This window comes from Pocillopora damicornis, chromosome 10 (genome assembly GCF_964200805.1).
Source record: "Pocillopora damicornis chromosome 10, jaPocDami1.2, whole genome shotgun sequence".
In the NCBI taxonomy this organism is placed as follows: domain Eukaryota; kingdom Metazoa; phylum Cnidaria; class Anthozoa; order Scleractinia; family Pocilloporidae; genus Pocillopora; species Pocillopora damicornis.
In genome coordinates, this window is record NC_142679.1 from 16605009 (window position 1) to 16625863 (window position 20855).

The 20855-nt window shown below is 38.1% G+C and overlaps 2 protein-coding genes across 2 annotated transcripts; both read right to left on the reverse strand.

Annotated features, from left to right (window-relative positions):
• Positions 1-566: 566 nt before the first annotated feature.
• On the reverse strand, positions 567-4689 carry LOC113679293 (uncharacterized). The gene is made up of 6 exons (XM_089185951.1): positions 4574-4689; positions 4357-4494; positions 3551-3771; positions 2916-2997; positions 2229-2378; positions 567-2040 (listed from the first exon to the last, which is right to left on the reverse strand). Exons 2-6 carry the CDS (start codon positions 4466-4468, stop codon positions 1499-1501), a joined length of 1107 nt encoding a protein of 368 aa, XP_089042077.1. The 5' UTR covers positions 4469-4494; positions 4574-4689; the 3' UTR covers positions 567-1498.
• An 8166-nt stretch (positions 4690-12855) lies between these two features.
• LOC113679332 (uncharacterized) lies at positions 12856-20131 on the reverse strand. The gene is made up of 5 exons (XM_027196287.2): positions 18891-20131; positions 18407-18618; positions 17447-17543; positions 14352-14501; positions 12856-14221 (listed from the first exon to the last, which is right to left on the reverse strand). Exons 1-5 carry the CDS (start codon positions 19018-19020, stop codon positions 13674-13676), a joined length of 1137 nt encoding a protein of 378 aa, XP_027052088.2. The 5' UTR covers positions 19021-20131; the 3' UTR covers positions 12856-13673.
• Positions 20132-20855: the final 724 nt, after the last annotated feature.

A 20855-nucleotide genomic window follows, 5' to 3' on the forward strand; every position in this document is an offset into this window, starting at 1 on the left:
CAGCAGCTGCTTAAAGCAAACGACCTGAAGCTCGTTAAATGCCTTGCTAGTGAGCAAAAAAATTTTATAATTGTGCGCATTTAATTTGACGCTAAACTTCAAGCAAAATTTTCGCAATTGAAATCCGGAAAGGCACATTATGTTTATATTCAATTTTAATTAGAAAAGTCAATATAATTCTGAAAAATTTACACCACTCCAAAAAATTTTCTTACTGATTTCGTAACGAAGCGCTTTCCTTACTCGCCTGATTGAACAGAAGTTCTCTTTAGAAATACCTCTAGAACCATTTATTGGTGGTTCTAAAGGTACTGATCATTTACTATCCATTGATTCTGCCACATTTAAATCAGCATGTCGTCAAAATTCCATCCTTATGCCGCCCTGGAGTACCTAATTATTTTTTGAGTTAGTTAATCATATCTCCTGGCTTTCATCACATCCCGGTATAGTTTTAAGGGTGAAAGTTTATTTTGACTGATGAAGCACGATCTCCTTATACTAGCATTTTTTAAAGTTTTGAACTGTTTATTTATCGACCTCGTAAGAAATGATAATCTGTTGAAACTCCTAATTGGTCTGTGAAATCTGTGAATGTCAGTCCTCTATGCTTCAAACCATTTCCACGTAATTTTGAGGATGATTGTTTAGGTTGAACACTCCTCCCAAACTACACTACGCAGTAAGGTAAGTTATACATCCATTTTGCTTGGTTATTTCGTATGATATATTGATTTCCTGCGTCTCATGGCCTCTTTTTTGTTCTTACCACATTACGACGATCGTACAGAACAGACGGCGCTATACAACATTGAGTCTATTTTAGAAAAGTGTTATGTTGCATCATTTTTGTATTATTTTTTGATCGAAGCAAGAACTCATCACGAAGCGGTCTCTGTATGGTTTTATCGACTGAGGCTGAATCTTGATTTATTACCTTAGTAGCTAAGAAAGGCTCGAGTTTCCAGGACCTTGGCAATTCATGTACTCCATAGGGAATAGGGAGTATTGGATCGACCTTGAGAAAAACGAAAACCCTTTAAAAGTCCACTGTGACATGACAAGTGATGGAGGTAAGCTGTACGCATAAGCAATTCAGTGACAAGAAACGGATTAGTTTTTCTGTCTCATACATGCAGCTACAAGGGATTAATAAGGATTTTACGCACAGATGTACACTAATGTTCTACTTGTTAAGACTTGCACCCAAATCACTGCAAGTTACAGTTCTCTGGACGCTGTGATTATCCATTAAACACTGCAATTGAGAGCACTTTGAAGGTGCTCGATATCACCACCATCAAAGGCAAATGAATATGGAACACATTCACCTAAAACGCAATTTTTTTATTATTCACTCGTGATATCGTATAATATTCAAGCGTTTCGTGTAGGCAAAAACTCTCGTGTAGACATTTCTCTTTTTTAAGGCTATGCTGGGTGTAAGTCGTTTGTTAAGTGTGTGTTTCTCCTGTCAATTCTGCGAGTCGCCAACTGTTTAACGAACAAAAATCTTCCAAAAGTCTCCCTTTGACAAAGTTATAAAGGTATTGTCGTTCCTGTCGTCGCACAAGCGCTCTCCAGAGGTTGTCAGCCAGTGATACTGGTGAGCAACATATGCAGTGTGATCGTACAAACGCGTTTCACTGTCTTTGTTTCCATGCCCCCACTTCCCTGCGAATCCGTTGTTTCCCCATTGGGCACAATACCTGGCGAGATAAGAGTTGTCATCTTTCATTCTAACAAAAGAGAGACACGAGTCTGGCCGGGTGTTCGTCTGACCGCTGAAATACTGGACTACAGCATCACCAGAGCTGTTAGCAGCAGTGGTCACGTGGAATGTACGTCCCTGTTGTTTGCTGCAGTGGAATCTCATCTGAGTGAAAGACAAGTGTCTTCTGAGTTCTTTCATGGCGCTAATTGTGATACCCATTTTGTGATTGGTGAATTTGCTGATCCCGCGGTACGATGGCTCAACGGTCCAAGCGGGAGGAGTGGTCGAGCTATCTACCATAAAGATGGAAGTAAGAAGCCAGCCTCCTAGAAATGTTAGATAAAGACCGTACATCACACATCAATTCTAAAGTATTCTAGGTAGAAATGCGAAATCTTGTGGAGTTTTTAAATGTAAAATAGTGTTGATATCTCGATTCCTTTTAATGATTTGGACATGACAGATTGCGATGCATATTTTTATGTGGTATCATCTGTTGGTACCATTTACCTACCTCCGTCAGTTTTCATATCACAGTAGACCTTCAAAGGGTTTCCTTTGCCCTCAGGGTCGATCCAGTATTCCCCATCTCCTTTAGAGTCCTTTGCTTCAAGAATATGCTTGCAAGATTTTCCAGGATTTGCAGCAAAATGGCCAAGTCTCACTTGATAATTTTCAAAGAAAGAGATAAAAATTAAGCTTCTAAATCGCAGCTCTTATTATCATCAACACAATCTATAAGTGCGCTTTAACCCTTTGCATCTATATTCATATTCTCTACGCTTTTCGTTACACATTGCCTGCGGTAATAACAGTGAGTCTTTGTTTAACGATCAACGGCTTGTCTCGTAGGCGATCATTTCCTTTATTTCCTTGACCCTAATGACTGATTCTGAGTGGAGAATGTAACTACCAACTGAAAGCACGGCAACATGGAATCAATTTGTTTAATATAATAAAGAAGCAAAACTTGTGAATAATGACGCCATTTATAAGTCTGTCCTCCAATGGATCATAGGTAAGAACCAATCAAATAGTCAATCTTAGGTTATAGTCTTGTTGCTTTGATTCTTTTCTTAGCATTTCTATAGCATATGATAACGATAGACCAAAACTAAAGAAGCCCTGATTGCTTTGTTGTCATCAATGAAAAGAAATTTCATGCCGCAAAAACATATGAGTCAATCGCATTCCATCTTACCCATCAGGCATTCCGGTCCCTTGTACCCCGGATGACACTGACAGTTATCTTTCCCAAGGCAAATTTTTGGAACACAGGACACCTACGATAAGCAAATTCAACGAAGCTGTTGGACACAAAGAACCAGTGACCATGTCGATTGACTGAGATACATTGTCACTGAAAACCATGTTGCCGTGGGTTTGTTTTCATCAATCGGTCACAGAGGACGTCAAATTAAGATAAAAACAAAAAACGAAAGTGACGCACGGGGTGCAGCAGAGTGTCACTGATTACAACTTCCCTGATTTATTTCGGTACAGACTCACGGAAACATAGAATGCATATGTTTTGTATCAGTAACGATGTAAAATCCTATCTTTGATGATGTCATTACTGTGTCTGTCCTCCGATAGCAAAGAACCAATCAAAGTGCATATATATATAGTTCACCTTATCACATGAATAGAGATCTATGTAGTATATTCACATATATATATATATATATATTGGGAAAAGAAAAATGTACCGGTTCTAAGGTTGTACGCAAGGTAAACAAGAACTTCATTTAGAATTTTGAGAAGTGATAGCAGATTTAATAATTCAAAATTATTTCCTGCAGAAAATAACTTCACAAGCGTTTCATGTAAACCTACCGGAACAGCACCATTGTAAACATATCCGTGCCTGTGCTTAAAGTCGCCAGGTTTGGATATTCGTGATTGGTTATTTAACTCACACACTTGATACTTGTGCCTACTGTTTTTGGCTTGAAGATTGTATGAATGACAGGTGTCATTTGCCATGCACTTCAAAGCACACTCAGAGTAGTCGGAAACGTTGAATTTGATGAATTGGTGACCAAATAAGGCATACCCTATGAGAATGAAGGCAAAATTAGTTTTGACATAGAGAAACTCGAAACGAACTTTCATACCACTTGGTTTATTAGCAACACAAGTCAATTTCGTCATAGTGAGTTTTTAATTATTTTCTCGTATCTTCGTTATTTAGTTATTCCTGGGCTTATTATCCCTGTAGTTGCATGTCTTAACGTACCTAATATAGTTCATCGCCTGTACAAAAACAAACGAACCGATGCGAAGCAAAGCAAAGCGGTAACAGACGATTATGACCGAGACAAGCTGCATCTACACTGGACTATAACAGACATAGAACTTACCCACACATACAAAACAAAAGAAGCACACAGTATAAAACTAATTAACAAAAGCTGCAAGAACACAAAAAGCTAGGCTAAGCCAAAAAACGGAAAGCACGAACAAAAAGAATTACGAAATCCTGACGCCTACAATCACTTTGGTGCTCCACAAAGTGAAATCTGAATCGTGGAACCCTAAAACTTCAAATTTTGTAGATGAACTTTGAAGTCTCCCAGGTCAACATAACTTAACTCAACCCAAATTAACTTCATTCAAATTTTCATCTCATCCTAACTTACCGTCATGGCTCTCGAACACAACTGAACAACTTTCCGAATGTCGTGCAGCAGGGAAGATAAGGTATGGTCTCAAAAAAACCAAGAAAAATGGAATATAGATCCCAAGTAACATCTTTAGTGAGGAATACCCCGAGGATACTGAGAACAAACAAGATAATGCAACTCGTGAAATGGCATTTGATGCAAATTTTAGAATGACAAGATATGTCAAACAAACCTATACACAACTAAAAATGGCAGCAGTCCCAATTTTTTTTTCCTTTACATGCGTCTGGATAAATAACATTCCAAGCCCAGTCGAAAACATCATCAAATAGCGTTTTTTTCTAAAAAGATCAAAACAGTTACTGTTTTGATCTTTTTTGTTTCTGGACTTACGCCTGTTTGTGGCCTATTTTTCATAACAACAAAGCAGTTCAGTTATAAATAATTAAATAGTTTCACAACAAAGTATTCTTATTTTCAAATTTTGTAAAGTCGGCGAACTATGAAAGTATATAAATAACACCCACTGACACGTACCTTCTACCCGCGCTAATTTGCCCTGGTAACCCTTTGAATGAAGGAGTAAATCCGTTGACGAGATTAATTTGAACAAGCAAATGAATCTTAAGACTGATAAATCACCCAAAGATGGAAACGCTGAGCAAAATAACACGTAGAGCTGAGAAACTCAATAATGGCTCTTCTCGCTGATTAGTGAACAAAATTGTTTGTGTGTGAGAACTTTTTTTAGCAAAGCAGGTGCACGCTATTTATTCTCTTACGAACAATATTCTTATCTCCTAGGCGATGAAACCAAACAAAAATATGCAGTGTTGATGTTAAGGACAACTGATGTCCTCGAGCTCATTTAACATCTTACCTAATACGGTCCTAAGATCTGAAGAGTAACTCCCTCTTTTGGCTGATACGTATGTTATTTACTAAAGGGAACTTAGGGTCTTATCTAGATAGAAGCTTTCGCTTACCCACCTGTGTTGCAATAAAATGATGTTGTCCGCCGTCAAATACTTTAAATGAGTTATGATGATTGTTTGATCGATCGATCGATCGATCGTAGATCGAGATCGCTGGAGTTTATGTCAATTACTTCCGTCTGCCCACACGAAACTGGAGGATAAGAGAGGGCAGCGATTCAAAAAGTTGGCAACCTCACACAGAATGAAAGATATTGGGTGATACGCACCAGTCATTCACATTTAATCATTTACTTCGAAATTTGTTTTCCAATCACTTTACATGTCTTAACTTTCTGAGGAAAATTCTTCCATAATTCCAATAAAAATCTTAGAGTCAATGACTACAAAAGAAGCCAGTGAGATGATTTTAAGGCAATGTGTGATTAAAACTGGCTAATAAATGCTTTATAATTATTGAGCACAAACTGTAGTTCTGGATTAAGAATCAATATCTCAGAGCTATAAAGACTTTTGGAAAAAACAGATTTCCAGTAGTAGAAGTTGTTTCAGACTATGGCGTTTCTCGTAGTAATATTGTTGACTATTTTGCAAGCTAAAAACTGACAACACGAAATTCTGAGGCCAAAAGAAAAAGAAAAGAAAAATTGCGAACTTTAACCACTCAGGCAGCTGTTCGGTAAATCCGCAATCCGGGCAAATTCACCCATTGCCCACTGCGGTATGACAGAAATTACAGTGTAAGAAAAATATCCATTGCGTATGAATACCCGGGACGTACGAGGAACAAAATTATTTTCTTACGTTTTGCTTTGTTGAGAAATGACATCTTCTTTTTCGTTTAAGTTGATGCGATTGAGAATAGCTAGTAGACAACAATTCAACTTTGAACTTTGAAACTACGTAATTGCCTTAATTAATAATTTAACATGAAATTGTCATTTGAGACTTTAATCAACTTTCCATTAGCGACTCTGAGCAGGTGATATCGTTTGGACATAGGTGATCAAAATCCTTCTCTGAATCAGTGGCTATAGCTGGGACCCACTAAATTTTAACTACAGGTAAAAGGGAAAATAATGGAACTAGTAATAATTTATCAGCTTGGGGGGGGGGATTTTGGGGGTTTCATGGTTTTTAGGGGGAACGGAGGGGGGGAATCTGTCCTCGCCAACAGAGTATAAAAGGGGAAGTATAAAAAATTGAATGTCAATTAACTACCAATGAAGGGGATGGGGGGGGGGGGGCTGGGGAATATTCGTAAAAATATTACAGAGCCATATGTTTTACGAGGGATATAAGCCATACCTTGATCATTCAAAATCTGTCAACAGATCAGTTATTATTTATCGGGGGGGAGGGGGGGTGGAAGAGAGATTTTTGGAAGACACATGGTTTTCGGGGGAACCGAAGGGATCAGTCGTCGCCAAAAGAGTATGAAATGAGAAATTTAGAACAATGAATATCAATTAACTGAGAATAAGGGAGAGAGGGGGGGGGGTGCAGCAACATTTTAGGTGACACCCATTTCTTTTTGTTTTAGAGTTACAGTAAGTAATACGAATAAATCCTTTTGCAACGTTTTTCACACTTTTTAAGAAAAAGGAAGTCGCAGGTTCAGAGCTACCATAAATTGAGATGAAACTTAAATTGCTTGGAACTGTCAAAAGGAAAAAGACAGTAGAAAAATGCATGAATCCGGATATGTTTATTGCAAGACAGTAGTGAAAAACGAAGGTCACCCAACTCAACTTAGTACCTTCCACTGACAACAACTATTTACTTGACACCGATAATGACCTCCACTCAGGTTGTCTCAACTACCGATCGACTGCAGGCTTCTCAAGACCACACTCACCCGGACTATCAGACTACACAATCACATTTCATTTATTTTTAGAAGCGACATGCCATAATTTCAGTTTTACATTAAACTAAATTTTTTTAGTTTGACCTGTGAAGTACTGGATTACAGCTTCGCCTTTTTCATCGGTCTTTGTAACTATATGGAAGGTGCTTCCATTTTTCCTATGGCAGTGAAATCTCAACTGAGTGAAATGAATGTGGGTTCTGAGCTTATAAAGCGCACTGTTAGTCAATAAAGTCTGGTTATTTTGATAGTTGTCTATCACTCGGTAATCCTCCTTAACTGGCAAGTTGGCTTGGTGGTTGAACACGATGTTGAAGATAAGAAGCCATCCCCCTGAAATAATTGGCACAGTGAAAATTGATAAAATATCTAAAATTTTCAACCCTTCTCAGATCTTTTTTCGCTGTTTTTGACCTGAGCAAATATAATCCCTCCTATCAATATGATGTTTATTTAGCCCTGAAAAGCATATAAGTATAGGTAATCACACGATTTCGAATAGTTTGGAATAGATAAGCACGAGTAAATTGCATGAGCCCGTAGGGTGGGTGCAGTTTGTGGTCCTTGAAAAAATTAACAAGTGCTCATTTATTCCAAACTGCTGGAGAAAAATTATGTGATTACTTATATACATGAAAAATGCGAGATAGCTTATCATAATTACGCAGAAGCAAAGCGCGCGCATCGGGTGCAAAAATGATTTATTCAAACCTGTGTATTCGGTCAAAACAACCGCGTACGATCAAAACAGTAATATACAATGACATTTTTACATCTAGAAGGCGCAATTAAGTTCAAAGTCCGGTTAAACAGTTTAAACAATTGATCAGTCTGTGTCTGAATCACTTTCGATGGAATGGAATCGTCGTTTGCGAGGTTTAACCAAGTTTGTTTTTTAATTTCGGCGTAGAATCGCTCGAGCAAAGTGTTAGCTGAAGGCTCGTAATTTTGATTTCCTTGGCAATTCCCTTCTCTAAACAACCCCTTTTTCCAAACCGACAACCAAAAAGCAGTGCTTTTTAAAGCGTTTTCGTTTTTAGAGCTGTTTTTCAGCTGCTGTATTGTTGTTGCGGTGGCGAAAGAAAACCTACTTAAAACGCTGGCCGTTGTTTCGCATCCAAGGTTTGCATTTGATTGGCTATCTGTGAGTTTCTTTGATTATTGACCAATCAGAATGTCTGTTTTGTTACTTTCTTTGCATTGAATTAACCCTCTTCTGCATTGAGTTACCTGAAAACTGCATTTATCTTAACCAATCAGAACTGAGTAATTTTTTCATGTATATTATTAATCATAAAACAGATAACGACGTTCATTTCTGAACTACACGCGCTCGAGAAGAATTTTCATACACCTGCAGCATCTAATATTACAAAGGGTTATACCGTTTTTTTACCAAAAGACCTAAGATAATAGGTCGCCATTATATATATAAAAAAACACAAAACAAAACAAAGCAGGGTATGAAATCAGATTTAATTCTCTTATTACCTCCGTGAGTTGTCATATCACAGTAGACTTTCATAAGGTTTCCGTTGCCCTCTGGGTCTATCCAGTACTCTCCGTTTAACAAGGGATGCTCAGTCCTCCTTATGTTCATACAAGATCGCCCGGGTTTTAATGAGTGAAATCCTCGTCTCTCTAGAAAGAAATGGAAGTAAATTAGATGTGGAAAAATTGTGTTGATCTTCAAAGACTGTTTCTAGTCATTGTCAGCTTTTTCGGGAAACTGTGAAACGAGGGAAGAATGTGGAGAAACGAGGAGCGAAAAGAGCGAAACTTTAATAAATGAGAAAGTAATTTTGACCACCAAGTTGCAGTAAGAGACTTATTGAAAAGAAACGAGTCACAACGAGAGGCTTTGCTATACTCTCTTCTCAGTGCAAGTCTAAAGAAACCAAAAACCGTGGACGAGAATTGCAAACGAGAAATTGAAGTAGCAAAAATATTAATAAGCGAGTCGCGAGATACCAGCTACGAGAAACGGGGAATGTGAAAGACTAAACCAGAAATGATAAAACAGCTATTGAGTAACATGCTTAAAAACGGAATACGAAGAATTTACAAACTGGATAACGAAATGATTGCCATCGAGTATAGCTTCGTTCCTACCCTTTCCATAAGGTGAATCCATTGGCTGGTATTAGGGTCACTGGGCTAAGGTGCCACGTTTGGTCGTTCAGCTCACAAAATTTATTACCATAGTAATTGTATGACCAGCATTTCCTGTTCCTTACATATCGTAATCCACATTCGAACGCGTCAGCGTTACAAGTTTCAATGACGTGTCCCACAAGCCTAAAGTCTGGAATTATAAGCAACACAGAAAAGATCGATCAATGTATGAAGCAACAAAGCACGGTTGAAATTGCACACCGTCACATAGAACTCTTTCTGTAAAGGAAGACGTTGACCTGTATCTCGGTAATTGGACAAAGAACCCCTGCTCACGCTGCCGGATATTTTGACAACTAAGGTTTAGAACACTCTTTTCGTGAGCTAGGCAACATCGACCTCATTTTTAGAGAGCCCTTTTTTGCACTCTCTTTCATAATAAGTTTACTATGTATTTCCTTTTTTAAATGGTTCGCTGAGGTTAACTTAAACTAGCTATACTGTTGTATTTAGATTCTTGTACATTATCAGATAAAGTGGGTATCCCTAACAGGTCGCGTTGCATTGAGCAATAGTGTTGTGTCATGTTATTGTGTTGCAAGGTGTGCTATCATTTGTCTTCTTATCATCTGTGAAAAAGGAAAGGTTTGTGGCCTTATAACTCAGCTCACAAAGGTGCCAAACTAGTATATGGAGGGCGTGGGCCGTTGGAACCTTGGTATTCTCTTACTTTTCTTTCTGCTAAGACTGCTATTGCAATTGACCTATGCAGATCAATTTTCGACTAGTTATAACCCGCACGTCTTTAAAAACATGACTTATGTCATAAACACTAGTTTCAAGACCTCCTAGTTGTAAAATTTAAAGGCTTACATAACTCACCGTTGCGACTTTTAAAAACCTGATTTTGCTCCGAGACCATGCAATATGCTGTTCTAATGGCAAAACTCCCCGCGTAGGTTATAAGTAGTACTGTGATAATCACAGGCCAGCACGACTGTACTCTCATCTCCTTGGCGATAAAACCAAACATTAGGTTGAAGTGTTAAGAGTGAAGTGGTGAACAAGGACAAGTGGTGGCCTCACTTATTCAAATTCTAATCATAGATACTATGAGTACCCCTTTCTTTTGCTTCTAACTGTTAGTCAAGAGAACTAGGGTTCTTATCCAGACATCGGAGCTTTCAGTAAGTTTTCGTCAACTCTCTTATCTGCGTAGTGATGTGTTGATATTGTCAGGGGCAGATATACGTTCAAACACAAATAAACCGAATAATTTATGGCTCAATCGTGAGATTGGATGTCAGTTACTTCTGGCCATGTGAGTCCCGAGGGAAAGATAAGCCAGTGATTCAATGGGACCATAACCGCAGTACAGCCTTAAAACCTAACGCTGAGTGGCTCAATTCTGATTAACGGGATGATATATTTGGCAATAAACCCACACTCTGAATTAGTTCCTGCTGCTAAACTTGATTCCTAATTACCTCGAATATAAACTCACTAGGAAAATTTTTTCACTAATTTCCATAACATTCGTTGAGTTTATGAATGGAAAGCAGCCGGAGGCAGTTCTTTAATAATGTAGAAGTAGAATTGGCGAAGTTATAACAAATGGATATTAGGAGGAAAATTCAAGTTTGTGATAAATTAAATCTAGGAGCCATGGGCACATTTGAACAGATTCTCTCGTTAACAGGGAGTTGTTTGGGTGCCAAGATATGTAACTCCGTCTATGCTTTCTTTGCCGCCATTTCAAATATATTTGCAACTGTAGAAATAAATATCCTCCCAATGCATGTTAATGCAGAAAGAAGTTTTCTTTACCATTTCGTCTCCAGTGCTTTAGAAAAGGCATTGGTGAAATTCTAAAGTAAAAAAACCCAATCTCAGTTGTGTCAGATCTATGAAAATGGGAAATTTATAGGTAAGAATTGGAACATGTACATAACATGTACAAGTCTCACCTAGTGCGTAAGCTTTTTTTCTTGATAAGCCCCATTACTTTGCATCGATCCTTTTTTAGTTAATGATATAGACTCAAACAATTAATCCTCTTCCAATAGTTTGAAGCCAGTGTAGTTTCGCGAGGCTGATAAAAAAAATTCTAACAATACGTTGGTCGGTTTGTTGAACTAAAAAGCGATTTCTCTTTCAGAAATCGCAAACGTTTGTGTAGCTGTTCCGGTTCGGATATCAATTAACCTTTTGAAAACGAACTGCTAACCTTTTTACACAGAGAAATTTGCTCCTTGAAAGTTATTCTTCCGGTCTGAAAGAACAATTTTTTTTTGCCACGCATGAAAATCTTATGGCAAATTATAATGGAAAGAAAAAATGGATCTTGTACCTTTCCAACACAGCTCTGAGTGTCGTCTGCGACCAATCTACTCAATAATGTATCAATGTTGATGGCAAACTAATCTATAACTTCACGTAGTTCAATAAAAGTTCCAGCTAATTTATGTTTTGATCTTACGAAAATCAAATATTTGATTATTTCATCACTGTCGTTGCCAATTATTTAAAAAGCTGTGCAAAGGATGTTTTCAAAAACTTTCCATCTTATTAAAAACTTGCAAGACATGCCATATGTCAACTTCAATACCGTTCTCAAAATAAGTAATCGTTAATTTTTTGGTTGTCCTGGAGTAAAAATATGCTAATAGAATGAAAGGCAAATAACATGTTCCATCCACTATTAATTTATCTCCTATTATCACCACTCCTAGTATCACTACTTAAAACTTAAACGCGAAATTCCGAGGCAAAAAAGAAAAGCGAATTTTACACACTTAGACAGTTGATTTCGGTAAATCCTTGATCAAAACAAATTCACTAATTTCCCTCTTTCATACACCTGAAATTACCGTGATAGGAAAATATCTACTTTATATGGATAAACGGAACGTAGAGGGCACGATTCAATTTGCCTTGGTTTGCTTTGTTTGAAATGCCTTCTCTTTTTGTTGTGTTGATGAAATAAAAGTCAATAGCCTTTGATATTTTATAAGGTTGTAATTGCTTAAATTCATATTCAACATTAAATAACCCTCCAATTTTGCGGTTTGATGATTAAATTGCATTTCTTTAGAATTAAAACTAACAAAATATCCACATAGATGTGCTTATACAATAACAATAATATATTATAACCCTTAAACTCCCAAGATCCGATTGCTGATTCTCTCCTCTGGCTGCTACACATTTCCCTGTAAATTATATATGAGACTTGGTGCTAGCTCAAGATAGCAGCTTCCATCTGATAATTTCGAATACTCTCTTTAACTGTTTGCTGTATAGTGCATGGATATTATAGGGAAAGTTTCGTGTTAATCACATTTGGGAGTAAATGGTTTAACAGGCAGGTGGAATTATAAACAATTTCAAGAGCGTAGGACATAAGGAAAATAAAGTATCACGCAGATTAGATCGAAATTTATGAAGTTCAATCCCCATTTTCCATCGAGTTATGAACCGTCATTTTCCCAGTTGAGAAGTTTGGTCGTTCATTCTTTCGAACGAGTTATATGAGGAGAGAGGATCATCCGGTTGTCAGCTGAAGTGCTGGATGAGAGTTTCACCAGTGCTGGTGATAACCAATCACATTCGAGAATTTTTGTAATAGTTTGTCACAGTAGTACTTTCCAAATTTACCTCAAGTTTCTACCCGGACCAACACAACTTTGCAAACACTTTGAATTGAATATTCCCTTGTGAATAGCATACAAAACAAAGGGCTTAGACCTTGAACCATTGGGTTACTGGAGGTCTTCTTGTCAGTTTAATTGGTAAGGCAAACTGATTCTTGACAAAAATTTTAGCTTCGCGTCCCTTTTATCCAGACTAATCTTCTGAAGATTTTATTTTGACTCTTAGCGAAAGAGGATTTTCTTGGAATGATATTGCCATGGCTACAAGATCTGACTCCATGAAATGAGTTCGGTTGTGTTACGTCATATTTCGGTTAAATAGAAATTTTCGTACAATCAAGGATGGCAGCCATCTTGAACGCCATCATTGCGGATGACTTCACGTTCTGAAATAGCCTGAAAATACACCTACCATTAATTGGTGCACAAAATTATGTAGATTGAGGGCTAAATGGAATTTAACAGACTTAAAGCTAAAAAACTATTTACAAATTTCTTACAGTGTACAAAATTCCAAGATCTCGTTGGTCAACAGGGGGTTACTACATGTAATGAACGATTTGTTGGGTTTTTGACTTTTTTCCCGATGAAGAAGTTTGGACCATTGCCAGATCGATGGACATGTACTGTTTGGCTGTGATCTACAACTGTGCAAGGAACGGCTCAGGAATCAAGAGGTGTTTTGTATGGGTTTCCTGACGGATATTTGATCCTGTTTACGAGGTGCCCTCATGGAAACAGGCATATACACTCGGAATTTCAACGCACATAAACTTTCCAAACATCACCGGGTGATATCGCTATTAAATTACTTCCATTATCATCATCACACCACCATTTACCCAAAACGGCCACCCAATGATATTCTTCTGGAATGAAAGCTGCGTGATTGTACATCCTACGCTCTCCACGGTGTTTATGATGTCCCCACTTTCCAGCGTATTTTGAGCCGTCATTTCCCCATCTATCACACTTTGAAGCTAATCGGGAGTTATCTCCCTGCATTCTTTCAAACGAGTTGCAAGAAGAGGGGAGAACGTCCGTCTGGCCGCTGAAGTACTGGGCCACAGCTTCACCAGAGCTGTTAGCAGCTGTTGTCACGTGGAAAGTGCGTCCTTGTTGTTTGCTGCAGTAGAATCTTAGTTGAGTGAAAGACAAGTGGCTTCTGAGTTCTTTCATGGCGCTCAGTCTGATACCCATTTCGTTGTTGGCAAAGTTGCTGATCCCGCGGTATGATGTCTCAGCGGTCCATTTCTTGGGCGGTTTAGAGCTGAGCATCTCCAAGTTAGCGACAAGAAGCCAGCCACCTGTTACAAACAACACTTTTAAATCGACTCGTTGCAATGTAAATGGTTTAAACAATTCGATACCAAATACTGAGCGTGGAAAAGACAAGGAAAGGCTTGAAAGATTACTAGATAAGTTATAAGCTTTTACCTCCGTCGGTTGTCATGTCACAGAAAACTTTCAAAGGGTTTCCATATTTCTCAGGGTCGATCCAGTACTCCCCGTCTTCCAGGGAAACTCTCGACTCACGAATGTGTTTACAGGAGTCGCCAGGTGAGGAGGAGCTCGATCCAATATTTTCTAAAGATCGTAATAATAAACAAACATTCACTAGGTTAAATTTCTCATCTTTTTTTTCGAACAAAATAATGAATTTCTTATATTGAAGGTCACACGGCAACCAGGTGGACAATCAGACATAGTTTGACGCTACTCTGGTTTGCAGATTTAATGAATGTAACCGAAGAAGTTACGATTCATCGACCCAACACTCCTGTCTAGTGCCTTCATCAGGGGTGATCTAAACGCTGCAACAAGAGGTCCTTTTATATGATCACTAATTAGCGGCGTTTTTTTTTTGACGAGGTGTAAATAGGCGTCAGGAAGCAAACCGCCATCGTCACGATTTAAAGGAGCGTGGGCGGAGTTAATATGGGAAGCCTCCAAACAAAGGCGCTGATAGTAACGCCGATTAGTGGTGGTAATTTTAGAATTATCCCACCCAATTGTATGGTTGGTTAGGCATGTATGCTCCGATAAAGCTGAATTTTCCTTTTTGCAAAGAAAAACCGCTTTTTGGTGCTCTTTTAACCGTATACCAAACTGACGTTTGGTCTGTCCGATGTATTCGTTGTCACAGTCATTGCAAGGAATAGAATAAACGGCGTCGGTTCGTTATTCTTTCGTGACAGGATCCTTAGGTTTGGCGAAAATATGCCCCAAAGTCCGAAAAGGTTTTTGAGCAACTTTAACGTTGTGGCTATTCAAAATTCTCTTGATGGGTTCCGTAACACCCTGTATGTAAGGAATAACAGCAAAACCAGTCACTGGTTCTCTTTCATCAAGAGCGTTACTATTTGTAACTGGTTTTTGGCAGTTACGGAGAAAAGTTTTTGTATAGCCATTTGCCTTTAGGACATTGGCAACATATTTCCTCTCCTCAGCCTTCGAATCGAGTGAAGATGGTTGACAGTCAGCCCTCCTAAGTAAAGTTTTGGCTACAGACTTTTTATGGCAAGTAGGGTGGTGAGAATCGAAAGCGAGGTATTTGTCGGTGTGGGTAGGTTTGGAGGCTTGGCATATTAACTCCGCCCACGCTCCTTTAAATCTTGATGATGGCGGTTTGCTTCCTAACGCCTATTTACACCTCGTCAGAAAAAAAGGCCGATAATTAGTGATCATATAAAAGGACCTCTTGTTGCAGCGTTTAGATCACCCCTGATGAAGGCACTAGACAGGAGTGTCGAAACGTTGGGTCTATGAATCGTAACTTCTTCGGTTACATTCATTAAATCTGCAAACCAGAGTAGCGTCAAACTATGTCTGAATGAATTTCTTCTTTTTAACTCGTGAATTGCGCGCATGCGCAAGAGCGAGTTATAGATACGATGTGGGGAATGGCATTCGCTCGCTCGCTCGATTGGTCGATTCCTGTAAACTTTTTTTAGATTTTAGGCTTTTGAGTGCATTTTATAGTTTTTGGCGAGCAATAAACAGACGAAATGGCGACCTTTGTTGCTAAGAATAGTGGTGGGGTGAAAAAGAAGCCAATGATAATCTTAAAAGAGTTTTTTTTTCGTTTTAGTTTCAACAAGCGGCGCCAGCGACTGGCAGGCATGCAAGGATTCACACTGAAATAACAGAACAACCTTCGTTTTTCATAAAATTGTAATTTACAGTCCTTGAACTTGAAAACAATCCGGAGATTCATTGAAAATATCACTTACTGCGAAGCGCTCGGAGTTTACAGATGTTCAAAAGCTTTTTCTGTTATAGCGTGAGATTGAGGACAAAATTGATCATTACGTTTCGTCGCGTGTGTTTTTCCTGTGAGAAGCAACAAAAGATGCCGGCGACTGACGAAATAACAAGTTAACACGAAAATCAGATAACACCTAAACAAACAATTTTAGCTACCGATTTTCAGTGAATTTTTAAAGAACAATTTTCTTTTAAGTTTCAAGACAATTTGAAGATTCAACATACAAACAACGTACTAAAATGCGAAAGTTACACACCACAAAATTGATAAATAGGCCTGAAATGAAATTCTATCTTGTTATTGATCATACGTTGCCTAGCACGTGACCTAAATCTACCCAGGCGGAGATCCAAAATGACGGTGGCAGGCTTGGCTTAGTTATATCACTCAAAACTCGTTCCCGTTTGTCTCATTTGATAAAGAGGGAATCGTTAATGTTTTCATTAAGACAGTATTGCCTTGATTTTCTAATATTTACAACGAAAGACAGTAAATTTCACTTTTCACCCACATTTACTTCCAACCTTTTCTTTTGAACCAGAAACAAAAATGATAGACGTTTAAAACACATGACATCATCCACCTTGTCAAATGTAATAGCATGATCATTTCAATTGTAATGCCTTCTTATCCCAACGTTACTTTGTTTCTTTGCTACATTAGCGAACACTGAACTACTGCTCGTACTCTAGATATGACAATCAACCACAAAATTCCCTAAACCAGATAACATTAAACATAATCTAAAAAAATCATGTGTCAATTCACGAGTTTGCTCACAGAGCACTTTGATTTCTACCATGTCCTATTGTTGAGAAATTCATTTGTTGTTCATCTCGAGAAATGAAGCCAAACTATTCCGCAAACAAATCCGCGTTAATCTTTTCTATCCTCGACAATCATTGTGTCTTCATGTTTTATTCTTCATTTTATTCTTTCTTTCTTACTGAACTTATACTTTTGCTGCCGTGTCAAGGGTAATTTTGCAATTCGTAGAAAGCAATTATGATTTACTTCTGTGTATAAGACTTCTTGTACATCTCTGTGCTGCGTTTCGTAATTCGGCGTACCACTGAGTGCATCGGCAGTTAACGCGGATCCCATCGAAACAAATCAACTTATTAAAACTGTGCAAGCATTTGTAAGGAGCATCAAGCAAACCTGTAAACTGTCATCAGAAATACTGCACCGAGTTCTTTCAGTTTCTGCACATTTTGGGGTGAACTGTTAGATCAGTGACGGTACTCGACTCAAGTTTCACTACCTGATTGGTTGATGGTTCCACTAGTTCCAGAGTTACTCTGTTGATGACTCCACCTCCCAAGGTCTTCACGAACAAAATTCGAGTTTATGACCTGCAGCTGATGAGGAGAGACATTGAAACTGCATAAATTAAAGAGTACATTCGCGGACACTTTCATCCCTATTGTCAGACAAGTTATATTTTGCCCCTCTTCTTAGATGGATAATGAAAAGAAAGACTGAGGAACACAAACATAAAAAAACCCGTGTTTTTCTTACAGTATTCAGTAGAGGAGTGGCTCGATATGCGCTAATTTGCTCCAAGTTTTCGTCCAAATTTTTGCACCTAGACCCTTTGGGTTGAAAATCAGCTGGTATTGCACAATTTTTAACTTGTGATGCTTGCCGAAAGTATAAAAGTAATCGAAATCTCCTCAATAGTTTCTTGAACTGAATTTATAGAGGGACTGTTAGGACCTTTCTGTGCATCTTAAAGGACGAGGACATTCTATTTTGCCAAAACCGTAAATGTGAATGCGAGTTCGGCAGTGATTCTGTGGTTCTGCCAATTATAGCGCTGCTCTCACATTGAAAGGTAAACCACTATTTTTATCATTTTGAATTGGTTTATTGATAAAGGTTTTTGCTCTCTTCTATAGTCAAAACCTTCTGACTATTCATTAGTCGTACTGACAAATTTACAACTTTTCAGTCCGTACTTAAACATGTCTTTTGATCGGGATACGTTTTCAAATCTTTTCAGTTTTTCATATTTGTCATTAACCCCCTATCTCTTCTACAGATCGCAGGACTTTCTAAATATTATCAAAACAAAACAAAACAAATATCATTGAAGCTTCACGATTGAATTCTCTCTCCGTTGATAAATTTTAGCCGTATGTTTTTGTTTAGAAGCATAGAGAACTATTACGATCATCGCGGTCTCTGTGAGTCTGGTATCTGACGGTGGGAAACAACAAACCTGCGGTACTTCAAAGTAGGTTACACCCTGATTTGCCACAAAGTCTTTTGGTTTGGACCTTCTTGTTTCGCTGTTTAAATAGCACATGGAACCGAAGCTCTGAGCACGAAAACAGTTATATGATCGACATCTCTCGTTTCTCAAACACCGCAATCCACACTCCACATCTTTGCTGTTACACATACTGATCACGTGCCCATGTAAGGAGTAACCTGCAGATTAAAGAACAGATCTAAATATTTTCATCTTGAATGAACAGGTGGATATTTGTGATCATGACGCTGATATGGAAATGCAAATGATGGAGAAAATCACGGTTAACTGTTATAAGATGATCGAAAATAAAGTGGTTCGACTCCCACTTTGAATTTTCCAATTTCTTTTTCTCGGAGAAGTCCAAAGTTTTTAGACTCGATCAGTTTAGAGACAGGCCAGTCACCTTACAGTGCTTTTTTCATAAAGTATAAAATGTTCTTTCTCCTACCTTCGTATCTTTCAAAGACGCCTGAAGCTGATTCTGTGCAAAATACGAAAGGTACTTTAAAACTGCAAAAGAAACTGATCTGAAGCAAACACTGCAAAGCTGTTACGATATTTTTGATTCGTCTCGTCATAGTGCTTTGAAAAGACTGCAGAGAGCTCGTGCTTTCGACAGCGATAGAAAAACAGTAGTGGATTCTCTTCTTTCTAATGAAAAATACTACGATATTTCTAACTTGCAGGTTTCCTTTAAGTATTTACCCTCTGCTGACTTTATAACGATACGACATTAACCTTCAATCGATTGCGGTAAGAGAACTAAATCTATTCTTGTTAAATAGTAGAACGATATAAAATATTAATGGTGAAAATAAGTAACCATAATGGGAAAACATGTTTGCTTTTTGTGAGTGAATAGCAAGCTATGAAACAAAAGATGAAAAGCATAGCGTCAAAAAAAAAATTACTTGTTCATAAAATATAGGTGCCGCCCCTGAATTTTAGATTTGCAACAGTTTTCCTATTTTTGCGAATAGGCACTGAATCAGACAAGTTGCCTGATGCTGTTTCAACCATGAGAACCTCGAAATGGATGCCGCTCTATAAAAAGACTTCTTGTTCAGCGTCAAGTGACTTCTTCAAATGATTTAATGTTGAGGAACTTTCTGAGTACTCGCTTTATTCCGCCTAAGCTACGTGAGTTGTCCCTGTACCGAAAGGTGAAATTTGTAAATATATGTATCATTCATTAATAACAGCGTGATTCAGCAGAGAAACTCTTTTAACTTGGACAACTATCGATAGCCGGGGAGTCAAGTTTAATCAAAGTGCTATTAAAAGGAACTAATGCGTCATAATTACTTTGATGAAGTCGACGTCTTACTGAGTAAGAATTAACTATACATCAAAACGAATCACATATAACAAGAAGAATTCGCCAGCTCCGAAAGCTCCTCCCTCTGACGCCAGCGACGTTCAAATTAACATCATTTGCAGGCAGGCCATTAATTTGACAAATGAGAACCACAGGAACTTAAAACCTTCATCAAAACTTAATGAAAATGTACACAGTATGATTTTTCATAAATGTCTCCTGGTAAACTTGCTATTGTATGGGAATCCTGTTTTTTAAATGTCTTATTTCGACCAGTAGAGGACTTTTGCATCATGCACTGGTTACAAAAGATGCAATTTAAGGGCAGCTGATTAGTTGAACAGAAACCTACTGTGATCAAGTTGAAATAATTGTTTTTGCTTCTTTGCGCACAGCACAGGTCACTTTGGAACTTCCCAAAAGAGTGGTTTCTTTTGATTCACTAATTGCATTGCAATTAGTAATGATAACAGGGGCGAGTGGAGTCCAATTCGGTCTGTACTCATACGAGTGATTAACAAAATCGGACGACCGCGCAGCAGCAGTCTGATTTGTGAATCACTCGTATGATTACAGACCGAATTGAACGAAACGAAGTCCTGTTACCAATTAATCATAACCGTTGTAATTTCCGAAAAAATATATTATTAGAGCAAACATCTCCGGTACAGACAATGTCTGAAGAGTAAAATACCGATATTTTGGAAATTCCCCAGTTTTTTTTTCAGAATAAGTGGTTGTTGCTATGGTTATTGTGATCAATTCTGTGACTGGTTGATTTAGAGTGGAGTGAACTTAGTATGATTGGCTGCTCGAACTGTCCGATTACAGCCAACTGTCTAATTAGTGAAAAATAACGCAGCCTATGCAACAGTCACAATTGAGGAAATAATAGTTATGATTAAGGGAAAAACGATGTTGCCTAATTTGTTTTGTTTTGTTTTTTGGTTTTTTTTTGCAGGCCGAGTGTTTCGGCAATGTAATTTTGCTTGGGAGAGACCTGCGTCGCGGAAAATACCCTAACTCCAGTGATGATGACTGAGAATGTTGCCCTGCCACCATAGAATTAACAAATGCAAATTACGTTTCTTTATG